The sequence below is a fragment of the Taeniopygia guttata genome, chromosome 1A (genome assembly GCF_048771995.1).
Source record: "Taeniopygia guttata chromosome 1A, bTaeGut7.mat, whole genome shotgun sequence".
Taxonomy (NCBI): domain Eukaryota; kingdom Metazoa; phylum Chordata; class Aves; order Passeriformes; family Estrildidae; genus Taeniopygia; species Taeniopygia guttata.
The window spans coordinates 23,746,488-23,760,274 of NC_133025.1; the positions used below are offsets into that span (position 1 = coordinate 23,746,488).

The 13,787-nt window shown below is 36.2% G+C and overlaps 1 protein-coding gene across 3 annotated transcripts in view; it reads right to left on the reverse strand.

Moving 5' to 3' along the window:
• Positions 1-13,787, reverse strand: part of CFTR (CF transmembrane conductance regulator) — an 87,969-nt gene that overhangs the window by 29,826 nt on the left and 44,356 nt on the right. For all 3 annotated transcript variants that reach the window (XM_030257297.4, XM_072921614.1, XM_072921613.1), the window contains 7 exons: positions 13,072-13,166; positions 10,390-10,476; positions 8,773-9,505; positions 7,553-7,681; positions 4,637-4,674; positions 3,422-3,675; positions 2,303-2,382 (listed from right to left, as the gene is read on the reverse strand). In XM_030257297.4, the coding sequence (XP_030113157.4) occupies positions 2,303-2,382; positions 3,422-3,675; positions 4,637-4,674; positions 7,553-7,681; positions 8,773-9,505; positions 10,390-10,476; positions 13,072-13,166 (1,416 nt within the window). The remainder of the gene's footprint in view (positions 1-2,302; positions 2,383-3,421; positions 3,676-4,636; positions 4,675-7,552; positions 7,682-8,772; positions 9,506-10,389; positions 10,477-13,071; positions 13,167-13,787) is intronic.

Genomic DNA, 13,787 nt, shown 5'->3' on the forward strand with positions numbered 1-13,787 from the left:
TATTGAGCCAAGTTATACAGTTCTCACATTACCTGAGATTACAGTCACTCAGTGACTTAAAATTCCCATTTCTGTAATTTACTCAAATTTTGTAAAGGTCACCATGATATCATACTGTTCTAACTGCTGGTCCCACAGTTATTTCATGAAAAAGTTGAATATGAAAATCTGTGTTATCTCATAATCTCCAACGTAAGCCTAAAGTCAGACAGAAGATGATGTTTTCTCTAAAAAGGCAGAAGAAAAATCTAAACCACAAGCCAACTGTGTTAGCATATAGTTGAGGAATGGCAGCAGAGAGCTCATGCAGCCCAGTTTAGTGCCCCAGATGCTGAGCTTTCAACCTGGGACAGAGGCCGGATGGGGAGACATGTCCCACTGTTTCCCACTTTGGAAAATGCAGGTGCTAGTAGACAGAGCAACTCAGCAAGGATTCAGCATGGCAATGACTGCAACAGCCAGTTTGATTGACCTACAGGAGTTTATCATTTAGGGGAAACCAGTCATGATCACAGGCATGAATGTTCAGTGTGTTCACTATGAACTTTTGGGTAAGACTATATTAAACCTTAGGGACAAGCAGTATGTGCCAGCAGATTCTCACATGAAAGATCTCCAAGACATGAGGACTGGTTCATAGAACTGGGCTGAGCATTAAGACAAGGCTTAGGGGGTCTCAGCACTTTGTATTACTATCTACTGGTATTTATTATACTTACAAAAATTATAAATGTTTATGTATATGTGGTTTGTTATTATTTATATAATTAAAATATATTCTGTTTATATAAATAATAGTAGGTATTATGGACCATAGGTGCTTGAGCCAAATTCTTTTAGCAAACTCCTCTAGCTGAACCTGCTTTGAACAGAGGGTTTGGAGGGGTTCTAGGTCCACATATGCCTTCCACATTCTATGACTCTTCAACAGTCATCAGAAATCTTATCTATAATTTCTCGGTGTCTTTCAGAGGAATCTGACTTTGTTCATCAACAGAGTCCATGGAAGTCTGAATCTATGGAGGACCAGAAGAAATTGGTTGTGAAGAAATGACTGTTAAAATTATTGAAGATGATGGGTAGGTTCAATGATATTCAGCAGAAGAGCCTGGAAAGACAGGGCAGTTTACCATGCATGTCTAGAAGCCTCTGCAGCTGACACTGAGGAGCGAGAGGTGAATCTATGGGACAGTAGGGTACAGCAGCTAAACCTCTGAAAGGTAGCAGACTAGAAAAGCCAAATACTGGGATTTTCCTTATTCTTGAAAGCATGAAAAACTAGTCAGTTTCTTGTAGAAAGTTTGAAATGTAGAGACAGACTAATTAACATGCTTCTGGAATAACATCCCCATAGGAGATCCAAAATATCTGAAACAAAACAGTTGTAAAAGAAAAGACAGTAGTGGCTCCTGTTCACATTGAAGATTATACTGCTGATTCAGAGAGTCCCAATGTCCATATTTACTCATTCAGCAAGTTCTCATGACATCAACAAGACATGAAGTAAAGCTGTAATATACTTGAACCTATTCATGTTGAGCTGCACTGGCCCCTCTGAAGTCATGAGTCAAAGCTAACAATTCCTTACAAAGATATGGGGAAAGAAATTCTGTCTTTATCAGATAATCATGTTGGTAGGAACTGTAAAGCAGGCAAACTCACAGATGGAGACAGGCAATCTGTACAGCAGAGTGTTTGGGTTGATTAAGTTGGGCCTGTATATTACCTTAATAATGTAGAAAGGAACAGGAGCACAGAAAAGATTTGCTTCTGTTTTTAAAATATTCTGGGAACCAGTTCTCTCTAAGGAAAAGCTGGCATTTCCATAGAAGACAAAGGAACAGAAAAGTCAAGAATATATTCAACAGAGAGAAGTAAACTAAGGGTGATGCTAGCAAACTGGGAACAGAAAAGATTAAGGAGGAGAAGTTATGAAAGTGACTAAATGCAATAAAAGAATAGCATTAAAAAACAGTAAACTTGAGCAATCATAACAGAAAAAAACTAAGGAATGTCCTTTATGACTTAAAGTTGAATCTGGGCAGCAGCAGGGATACTTGTCCTGTAAGGGTCTGCAGGGCAAAAATATTTCTGAGCCTGAGTAGTAAGAGGGTTTGCATAAACAGTGGAGGTACACATAGAGGCAAGCACTCAAAAATGAAGCAATACAGTTAACTACAGGATAAGCAGCTATGCAGATACATAGATAAAAAAAAATTCATATGATTTCTTTTGCAAGATGTACAGCTGAAATATCACTTTGCCATAAGACAGCAAAAGTTACAACTTTTATTCTACAAACCTGAATGAAGTCAAATACTGTGAGTGGAAGTAAGTCATCCAGTACTGCCGTATCTTTTGAGAATCTGTTAAGCATACCACCTATGGATTAAGGAAAAATAAAAAGGTCAAACATTTTAATACCCCTCAAATCCCACATTTATTACTTTAACAAAAGGTATAACCTTTTCTGAATACAAAATATTAAGTACAAGATTTTTTTCAAATACAAACAATTCCATTACAGTCCAGTGGAGCCACAGTTTCTGTCCCCATGGAGGAATTTGGCTACACAAGTTCTGTTTCTGCTCTTGGAAAAAAAAAGCCAGGAAAATGTAATTTAAATAAAAGAGACAACTAAAAGGGGAAGAAACAGAGGCACAAAGCATAAGGTCAGTACCCCTTATTCAGCAGGCCCTGCTGATACACAAGTCATTTGCGCATCAGCATTTGCATGGGTTTGTAACCTGTTTCTTAATTTTTGAATAGAATTACTGTATTAAACATCATGTAACAACAAAGTTAAGAATATAAGGGAAAATGAAGGAGAAGCCCATTGTTGTATCATCATTTAGCAGTGTCTGCTATAATCTAGTACATATCAGTAAGAAACACATGATATAGGAGTTTCATGTAAAATGGGAGGTGGAACTTCTTGCACCAGTTATATAATAAGCTTTATATCAACTCCCAAATTTGAATATGCATACCATCATTCACACTAACTGATGTTTTATGCTATTTTAGTAGGACTATTCATTAAAAAAGCACTATTTATCATCCACATCTGATTCCTTGTCACTCACTACATAGTTGACAATATGTTTTATATTGCAGTTTTTGACAAAGTCTATTCTTTAGAAGTTATTCTACTTTTATTGCCTAGAACAGTTAATGGTTTATTTTCTCCAAATTTCTTACAGGGTGATCTTTCAGAATCAGAATTGACAATTGAAATATGTCACACTTAAGTGCAATCAAGTTTCATTAAAAGATTCACAAATTACCTTATGTGGCAAACTTCTAACATTCTGCTTGACTGAAAATGTAAATGGAAGGTAACACTGTCCTTTAACAGAATGAAAACCATTACATTGAAATGAAATGCATAGATGAGTCAATCACCTTCCATCTCAGTTACCTGCTTTCCAAGAGTTGAAGGTTGACATAGGTGCATGAAGAACTGCATGCACCATCTTTTGATGAAGAGTTTTAGACACTGTTATAAGTGTATGCACAAGGGGCAAACCTCTGAAGATTCCCATGGCAAGCAGGGTATCTGCCACACCCACATAGATGTAAACGATGTAGTAGCTGCTAGTGTCAGTGACAATCACAGGAGGTTTTTCAGAGGTGCTGTTTTCTGACTGTGATGAATTTGCCTTCAAAGCTGTCCTGTGTAATGGAAAGTAAAAATAAATGCATTACTGGGAATTTTGTGCTTTTTCTCTTTTATTTACTAAACAAAACCAAACAGTAGTCCAGTGTCCATTTGTTTTAAAACTATGCTAATGGTTAGTTATAGATATTTCCAGTAATTTCTAAAATATTGTCATGAATGTACGAAATATAAATCATTAATTGCGCTGGTAGTCTCTTGCAAATCTGCTGCCTATTTAATCACTGACAAACCTAACCTAATCCAAGAAAATACACTACTTCTTTTAAAACAGAAAATTAGTTTAAGTCTTGAAAAAACTGAATTATAATGGAAGTAAAATTCTTTAAGTATACTATAAAAATCAAAGCCCTTAGTGACTTAATGTAGATGGAAATCGACATCAATCAGTCTACCTCCAGTCAGACCTATGTCACCATATGCTTCTATACTCACACACACTCATTTCTTCAGGACAAAAACATGGATTAAAAGCATTAACTCAGGAAAAGTCACTGGCTTTTCCACTGCTCAGTATATTTTAACCTACAACTGCAGACCCTGTAACTTCTGGGAATTCTCCTTCGATGACCTGAGGAAATTTTACAAATGGGATCTTACAGAAACTGTTCCCTTGAAGCAAGGGAACAGTTGTCCTAAGCAAATCTTACCAGCACCTCTAAATTACATATTGAAGATAATCAGATTCAAGCATCCCCAGAGTGAACTGACCCAGGAAAATCTTCCACACACTGTTGTGTACTCAATTACAAGGCATATACCATTCAACTGCCAGCACTTAAAGAAGTACAAGATACCACCTCCACAAGGTATTTAGATCACCCATCTCTGAACCATTTTGTTGACTATAAGATAGCGGCTATCCGCATAGAATTCTGGCAGAATTTATTCATGCTTTACAGAAAAAATTATATGAGGGATATCCCAGTTTCTCAGTCAATTATCACCACTACTTACTTTTGAAGAAACCATACCCCACCAAGAGAAGCAGCTACCTGTGATCAAAGAAAACAGAGGCAGATTTTGGTTTATCACTTTATGTAATTTTTCTCTCTTATCTTTTTTCATTGACTTTATAAGTTTTTAGAGGGAGCATAACAAATGGGTGGAAGTCAAACCTACTTAAAGCAAAAACCGTGTAATATCTGCTTCTCTCTCCACGGAAACAATTTAGTGCATCCCACCAGGAAAGCTACATTTAGACTTGTATTACAATCAGGCTCTCAAATGCCTGAGAGATTCTTGAATTCTAGAAATTCTTGTATTCTTTTTTACCATACTATTAACAAAGGCTTTCTAATGCCTTTCTACTGATAACTGTATGCCTTAACAGATTTTAAGTTTTAAAGATTAATATTTTTAATGACCCTAGAAAAGTAAGTCTCTCAATATCTTCAAAGGCATCCATTCAAATATGAAAGTCAAACCTTTAACATTATTATTTTTGTATTGCTGTTCTTGCTAGCTGATATTTACATTTGGTATATTCATTTGACTGATATTGCTTTCCTGCTTAGTTTTACATAATTTTCCACATTCTCTATTGTAATATTTTTTAAATGTAGAATTAAACCCTTTTTATTGTGAGATGGTTTGGCATTCAACAAGAATTTAGTCTATAATATATTCTTGTCTGTCTAACAAAATACTGGAGATCTTTATCTCGTCTATTACATTTTAGTTTGCTCTGTTCCTGACTATGATCATTTTCCTGTTGAACAGAACTGTTGAAACAGTTTTTACATTTTCTTCTCATACATTTTTACGTCACTGGTACAGAAATATATTGTGGTAATACCCCAAATGATACACATAACTGAAATCTTCTCTTTGGGAGCCACCAACTTTTGCAGGTCTTACAGTAAATAACTCAAGATTGACCATGATGGTCCTGAATTTAAGTATTTTTAAGAATCAGGATTCTTTCACAGTAATATTTTTATATCTCCCAACAGAATTCTGTTCGCATCTTGACTCCTCACAACAGAGGATTTTTTTCAGCTGTGAAGTTGATGGTAGGTAATATTGTTACAGAATAATTTCACAAAGCCTTTGTCTGTGTTTCCTTCCAAAACTGTTCTTCTTGCAGTTCAGCAGACCTAGTCTGTGGGTGTTACATCCATGAGACACAGTTTTGAGCTGCTTAGGTGAGCTACACAGCATACACCTTCCTTGCAAACCTAGGAAATAAGCACAGCTGATGTCCTATTTATGGTGACCTGTGTGAACCCACCTTGGAACCTGCAACACAAAGCAATCCATTCAAAATCTAAAATAGCACCTCTAGAATTTCCACAGTAGTCCCACCCAGATCTGAAGGGTGCACCACTTTCAATTTACTTGGATGTTCATCACTAGTCTCTCTTCATTGTCTCAAGTTGGAAGGGTACAAACTGTAGCACAGGACACATAAACACTTGGAATAGTATTTCAGCTCACACACAGAGGTGTGCTCAAGACTGGGGCTGCAGCTAGGTATCTTCCAGCCCATTCATTTACCAATAGGCTTTTACTTCTACAACATATAAACTTTAAATTATATGGAAATGTTCTATGTTGTAAATTTTTTTCAATTAGAAGATGAAGATTTTTTAACTGTTTAAAAAAGGTTTAGTCTAAAATAAAAGCAAAAATGTGTAATCAGCATTAGAAATATATGCTGAATATACAGGAAAAAAATCTTATATATCTTAAAATTAAAATTTCCTTTGCCTCTGAAACTCACATTCAGCTTTGCTGTTGTTTACATGGCCATTTTCCACAGCCATGAAAATAAAACTTATATGATAAGAAGAACTACACATCTAAGTTCTGTCTTGCCTCTGTAGTTGTTTTAAAATTTAGGATATTAAACTAGATCTAAGCTGCAGGATTTATTCCTGGGCCAAGAGAACGAACTTAAATTCCCTGCAAAATAACATTAGTGTAAATTCAGAATACCATCAGTCACATCTTTCTCCAGCTATGATGACACTAGAAGTTTGAATCTCACCACAGAATTGCTAAAAAAACCTTTGCTGACAAGCAGACAGAAACTAGTCCTATATTCCTAACGGATTCTTCTCTTCATTCAGTTCATGTTGAAAAATACCAAGAGAAATTGGCACCATATTTTGTAAGTTGACATCTGAATACAGTCTCATTGATTTCTCACTAGGAAATGTGTTCCTTCCCTTTCAAAAATACTTGATTTAGGATATTTACTACACAAGAGAACATTAAGAGGTTCTATACACTAAAAGTCTTTCCTAAATTTAGAGACCAGACAAAAAGCAGGCAATTTCTGATATATGAAAAACAGTCAAATGTCCTCAAAGAGACAGATATTCTTCAGTACTTGTTCCAGTGTTTTACACCATCCTTGGAAAGTCTTCTCTGCATGCTGCAGGAACACCCCTTTCATCTTTCACTGCCCCCACAGGCATTCAGCACTGTATTTTTCTCACCACTCTTCTTTCACTAGGAGCAAAGCTAGTAACTCCTTTTTCAAAGCAACTTGCCAGAATTTATGTATGTGCTGATCAAAAAAATTATGACAATTATTACTATTAACTCCCTAAGGCTCTGCAAAGATAATTTGTAATGAAAAATGGAAGATTATTCACCTGTGTACAAGAGACTTATACCACATAACAGAAAATAACGTAGATAATTTAAGAAGTTGGGTCTTCTGCTGCTGTGCACTAACCACTAACTTTGGTGAAGAACTGCTCGTCTAAACAGTAGAAAAGTCACTGCAATTTAATTTAGCAGCAGTTGTCAATACGTGATACATACAAGAACATTTGTCTTGTTGCTTTATCCATTTTCACAAAGAACAGTTTGAACAAACATCATTTGTTGCAACATGACACCAAACACAGATTTTCTTACCTCAACTAAGAAGACAGTCACACACAGAATCAGAACAAAAATCAAGTTTTTGTGGATAGTAACATATCTGAAATAAGTATTCCATGTAGTAACAGTACCCATGCTTTCAGCATCATCACTGAAGCACTCCTGTCAGAAAAACAGTAAAATAATAGTAAGAATGCTAATATCTCTGTATAAGAATTTCTGACACAATAATGCTGTCATTCTTTCTGCTAACTCACTGCAAATAATTGAGCTGAAGCATTAAATTGGCTGATAATGGCTAGAGAGGAAGGTACTGACCAGTTGGGTCACTTTTAAAAATACAGTCAAGAGATTATTTGAACTTTTCAGATGAGAGAAGCTGAAATTTAGCCAAAACTACCAGAATCAAAAACTATTAATCAATAGCTATTTTCATTAAATGGAGAATTATTATTGTGATTTTAGAGTAAATTTGTAAGCACTTTGAGATTTTTTTTTTTCTGTTGAGCTCAAAAGAAAAATGAGCAGTGCTTCAGCAAATTATGAATTTAAATTTTCCTTGGATATCTCCTTCGACCTAGAAAACTCCCCCAGAAAGTTTTCCTATCCTGAGAAAATCAGCTGCCAGTTTTTAAAATGAAATTAGTCCATCATGACCAATTCAAATTATTAGGAAACAGAAATTTTGGTCCAGTTTTTGGTATAAAACTCAACCTTCTGTTTTTTTTTTACACATGCATAAAACCAGAGGAAAATCAAGCTTATTCCTCCATTCATTATCTGCATCAGGACACAAGAACTAAGCAGTCTGACAAATTTATCAAATTAGATCAAATGTCAGTTTTAAAAACTGTGCTAGTATTTCAAATATATTTTATTTTTTCCATGAGCCTTAATGTTTCAAAGGTGGTTTTACCTAAATGCTTTAAAAGAATTTTTTTCCAAGTTATGGTTTCAAATTTTATTTTATCATAAGTAATCTTAAAGTGCAGGAGATGTAAATTCTGTGTTGACATTCCCTACAGATAGCACTGAAAAATGATCAAAAAATAAGGCAAAATAAATTTTTGATGATTTCAATTATTTCAAGGTGATACTTGAGTTTAAAAATTTTCAGAGGTATTCAAAAAACATCTTCCACAGAGAAATGCTGCATTAGGAAGGAAATAGTCCAATAGAAAAGCAGATGAGGAGTATATTACACTAAACCACCACCATAACCAAACCCAAGATGAATTCAAATCAACACACACCTTCAAATCCTCTTCACTGATTTCATCAGTTATATCCAAGACACTGTCTCGAGACACACGCCTGTTGTAGATATCTATCTCAGAGGACAGGTTTGTCTGAGGCACCATAGACATTTTCCGGAACGTTGTACTTCCCTTTTTGGAAAAGTTTGGTCCGTAGTTCACAGCGGTGCTTGTCATCAGGGTCAGCACCGACTGCCTCCTGCGCCCTTGCAGCAGATGGTCAGCCTTGAGCATGCCAGAGTGCAGCAGAGCCACGTCCCCCTGCTCTACGTCGGGTACCAGCGAGAGCCTCCTCTCTGCTGGGTCACTGTGGCCATCCTCTAGCCCATTGACCTGCATCCCGTTCTTCTGCACTACTGAGAACTTCCTGTTTGCATTAAGGGGGTTAATAATTACAGAGCTCTTCCTTTTGTCATTAAAATCTGACTTTTGTTTGAAAGACTGCTTCTTTATTTCATTGCGTGATCCCATGCCTTCTCCTTCAATGGAAAATCGTCTGAGAGTCTCAGTAAGGATTGAATTTCTTCTCTCTGCACTGAACTGATCAAAAGAGTCAAATCCCATCAGCTCTGAGCTGAAGTCTGGCCGTTGACCCTGAAGTTCAGAAAATGTTCCATAGAAATAGCAGCTCCCTTCATGTAAGATTAATATTTTGTCAGCAATCTTTAAGTGTTCCAGTTTTGATGTAACCAAGATTCTCGTTTTATTTGCCATCAACTTGCACACACAGCTGTAAAAGATGGAAGTGTGAACATTTAGACTTTTTTGTTCTCATGATTAAATGATGATTTTATCTCTTTCAATTTGCTTTTGCCTGCCCTGCTCCCAGTATGAGCAGTCTTGGGTGCTCCCTCAAACTACAAAAGAGGTGGTAAAGCTGAGATGTGTAAAGGGTGAGTACTTTATTGCAGAAACCAAAAAAGAGATGAAATTGAATCGTGTTCAGGTCAACCCAAAAAGCACAGTTCATCATGAAGTATTTCTTTTCATCTTTTCATCAGGATTACTTAGATCTGCTGATCTGAGACTTAAGAGTATTACTCAAATTTCAAAACTTCAAAATTACAGAGGCTGAAAAGATCATGGATGAGAGTGTGTGTCCTTACTTTTCATCAAAAGGACAAGCAAAAAGTCTCTGACTTGGGCCAACCTGTGCCAATCATCAGCAGGCAATTTTGGGTGATTCAATGTTCAGTGATTAGAAAAACAGGTCAAAATATAGCTTTTTGTAAAAAAATATACTTACAAAGCAGGTGATTGTTTTAAAGTGAAAGCCTTTCTGATACAAAGACATGTCAGATATAAAGCCACACACACTGAGAGTACAAGATTACAGCAAGCTCAATATATGGAGATGGAAGAGGGAGCAGTAATGCTCACACCTTGCCCAGGCTTGTTCCCCACACAGTGCATTGTCCTACCACTAACAAAAAAAAACCCTCAAAATATATACATAATACTACAACATAATACTATGAGAAACCCTAAAAATGAACATCCCAACAGGCATAACTTTGATCACATCAGTATTTTTGTACTGCTATTAAAACCCTTCATTTTACTTCATGCTGCTTTGTGAGATTCTTAAATACAATATATCAAAACATACAATACCTTTCAAATATCTCTTTTTCTGTAAAAATGTCTAAGTGTCCAAAAGGAGAATCCAGGAGATACAAATCAGCATCTTTGTACACTGCTCTAAACAGAAAAAAAAAAATGGAAATGACATTAACTTTCGCATCTCTTATAAATTTAAATAAATATAACTTAAGACGATGGCCTCAAATCTTTTAATTTATCCAATTTCTACAGCATCAATATGGAGCTGGAGTTTAACATTAAATGAGCTTATAAAACATCTTTTAATAAAGCCTTTTCTTGCTGCAGACCGCATTACTAACTAACTCCGTTTTCAATTAATTGTGTGCAATGAAACAAAGCTGTCTTTTGCGCAGGTTACACTGTGTAAAAAGAGATCTGTTCATGGCCTGAATCTGACAGTCCCCATCAATGTACAATGACCATTTCAATTGGAATTTAATGTCTACTGTAACATCTACTGGTGCCTGAGAGAATATTGCGTTTATGTAAATAAACATGTGAAAAGACTTAGGTCTCAGCACTTGATTTCAAAGGTACTTTAAATAAATGGAGAGCAAAACCAAGTGTATTAATGAGGCATGGTCCTGCAAACATCATTTGCAATGAGACTGTATAATTTTTGAGTTAAAGACATGAAATAGGACCTTAAGCTCGGTCCTGCAAACATCATTTGCAATGAGACTGTATAATTTTTGAGTTAAAGACATGAAATAGGACCTTAAGCTCTATGTACCTGGACATGGGTCACTGAGACCTAAAGCTCTAGTTAAGAGGGTCTTTTTAAAAAAATATTCAATAGAAAGAAATAGAATAGAAGTCCAGAAAGAGTCCCTGCCTTGTTCTGTGAAAATGAAAATCATTATGTGGTATCAATCAGAGTATAATTAATAAAGAAATCCGGCCAGCTGCATTTATCTATTTTTTAAAGCATATTAATAATCAGTGTGAAAATATTTAACCACCAAGACAAAAACCCCTCTATATTAGCTCATTATGTTAATAAAACTAGCAAATTTATTGAAAAATCCTCTAACAAGATGGATTTCACTGACCATACAAAAATTCTCTGTGTGCTTCTATCAGCACACAAGATGTTTGCAGGGTTTTATTGCTATAATTTTTGTGTTGCACTTGGTAGCTAAAAAGCTATTTGCTTTAGGGTACCAGGCCAGCAAGCTGACTCAAGTCCAGGACACGGACTGTGTTTTTCCCTTGGTTCTTTCTTTTCCCAGGTTGCAGGTGCAGGCAATGACAGTGCTCTGTAAGAAAGACAGGCTCATGCAATCTCTACCAGCTTCTCATGACAGCTGGTTGATGTCACTTCCGTCACGGATTCTCATTCCACTTGACCTTGCACAGACTACACCAGGTAAGTTTATGCAGCCAATCCAAGAACATAATGTCCAGTTTATCACCAGTTTATTACCTAGGTACAACCCAGGGCTGTAAACCTAAATTTACACCCCTGACTTCTCAGAGCTTTGCAACCCACACCTCAATACCTACACACCTTGTAGGACACTGAGCTTGGACTGGAGCCCTAACAAAGTCTAAGACAGTCACATGTAATTGTTTTAAAAATTACTGTTCTACAGCTGACAATAAATACATAAGTTTGTGACCCTCCAGGAAACAAGCTTTGACCATCCAAAAAGTGACAGACATGATTATCCATAACATCTAGGAAATAGTCCATGTAAATGTTGCATTTTAAATGAAAATCTAAGTGGGTTATGTAGTTTTGGGGTTACAGGCTTTGAGAGCTTCGCCTGATCTTCCCCTCCTCTTTCCTCTTCCTGCATAAACCAGAACCATCCGTATGTCCATATGCCTCTTCAGTCTCATAAACCCACACCAAAAGATTCTGTATTTTAATGACCCCATCTTTTAGCCTCACACAGACGTGCACGTCTTTCATGGGATGCCAGTGCGGATCACTATAATGTGATTTTACTTCTACACAGTGTTTCTGAGAATGAGAATCAACACAATTTGCACTTGGCACAAAGATAAATGGGGCCATTTACACATCAGAGCTGTCATTACTGGATTGCTCACAATAGCTAAGTGATTCTGCTGAAACACAGCTAATTTATAAGACAAACACCTATGTTATTGTGCCGTAGACCTTCAGAATTACTTACTAACATTGGAAGGTCAAACAGACAAGGAAGTTTTTCATACATACTAATTAGTCATGGCTTTCTACTTTTTCTTTTTCTTATTACAGAGAGAAGCCTAAAGTGTTAGCACAAAATGTTTTGGAACATGGCTGCTTTTTTTTCTCCTCCATTTACCTGCAGAAAGGCAATATGTCATTGATCAAGATATAAACCACTTTGAAGAAATGTCATAGCAGGAAAAGATCCTGGAATATTTATTTATATCTTTCTATGGGTTTCTTCAGTACATAAAAAGCTACACTTAAAGGTCTGAATTTCCAAAGACGTCTTGCATCAGGGAGGGAAAGATTCATCTTATGCTAAGCCATAGAATTTGTGTGACATCAAACTTAAAATTCAGTAAATTAATATGCAGGTATATCATAAACAAAATTGCATAGCATAAGTCAGATTTCTGATGGTAAAATCACGTTGCTTATATACCCAGAGGATATTTATTTAGCAGGACATAGTCCACGTGTATTTAAATGCTTAGTCATAATACATTCCAGGAGAGCAAAATACTCACCTTGCCAGTGAGATCCGTGCTCGCTGACCTCCACTCAGAATGATTCCACCTTCACCCAGAAGTGTATAATCTTTGTCTGGGAACTTGGAAATATCCTGTTAACAATTTTTTTAAAAAATCAGTATTTTCAATATCCAAGAAACTCAAGCTACAGACGTGATGGAAGCATAGCGTACAATTGTCTACAGACAGGTTGTACAGCAGTTGCAAAGAAAAAAGTCCCACAGAGGTTTTTTTATTTCATTTGTTTATGTAATCAGAAATGGTGATAAGAGAAAACATATCCTATTGCAGAAAGCAATCATGAACTGTGAGATCTTAAGAACAAATATTTGTTTGAATAGCTAATCTCCATAAAAGCAAGAAATATACCTTCATTCAGTGCTGGTCCAAGACATGAACTGCTCAAGGGTTCTGTCAAGTAATGATAAATGCACTTGCTGCTGAAGTTAGGGAAAGCAAAAAGCAAACTCTGTTTCTGAGTGCCTTAAAACTCAGGGAAATATATACTTCAGATATGTTCATTAAAAAAGGCTTGACAAGCATTCCTAGCCAGGAATGCTCATGGTTTGCAAAAGGTTTGGGAGCCAAATTCCACTGCTTGGGCTGTAAGTTATTTAGAACTCACGACTACATTATAAATGAATCTTTAGCCAGGGATAAAAGCAGAAAATACCATTTCACTCTCATATGAGACACAGAAAGGAGAAAAGGAC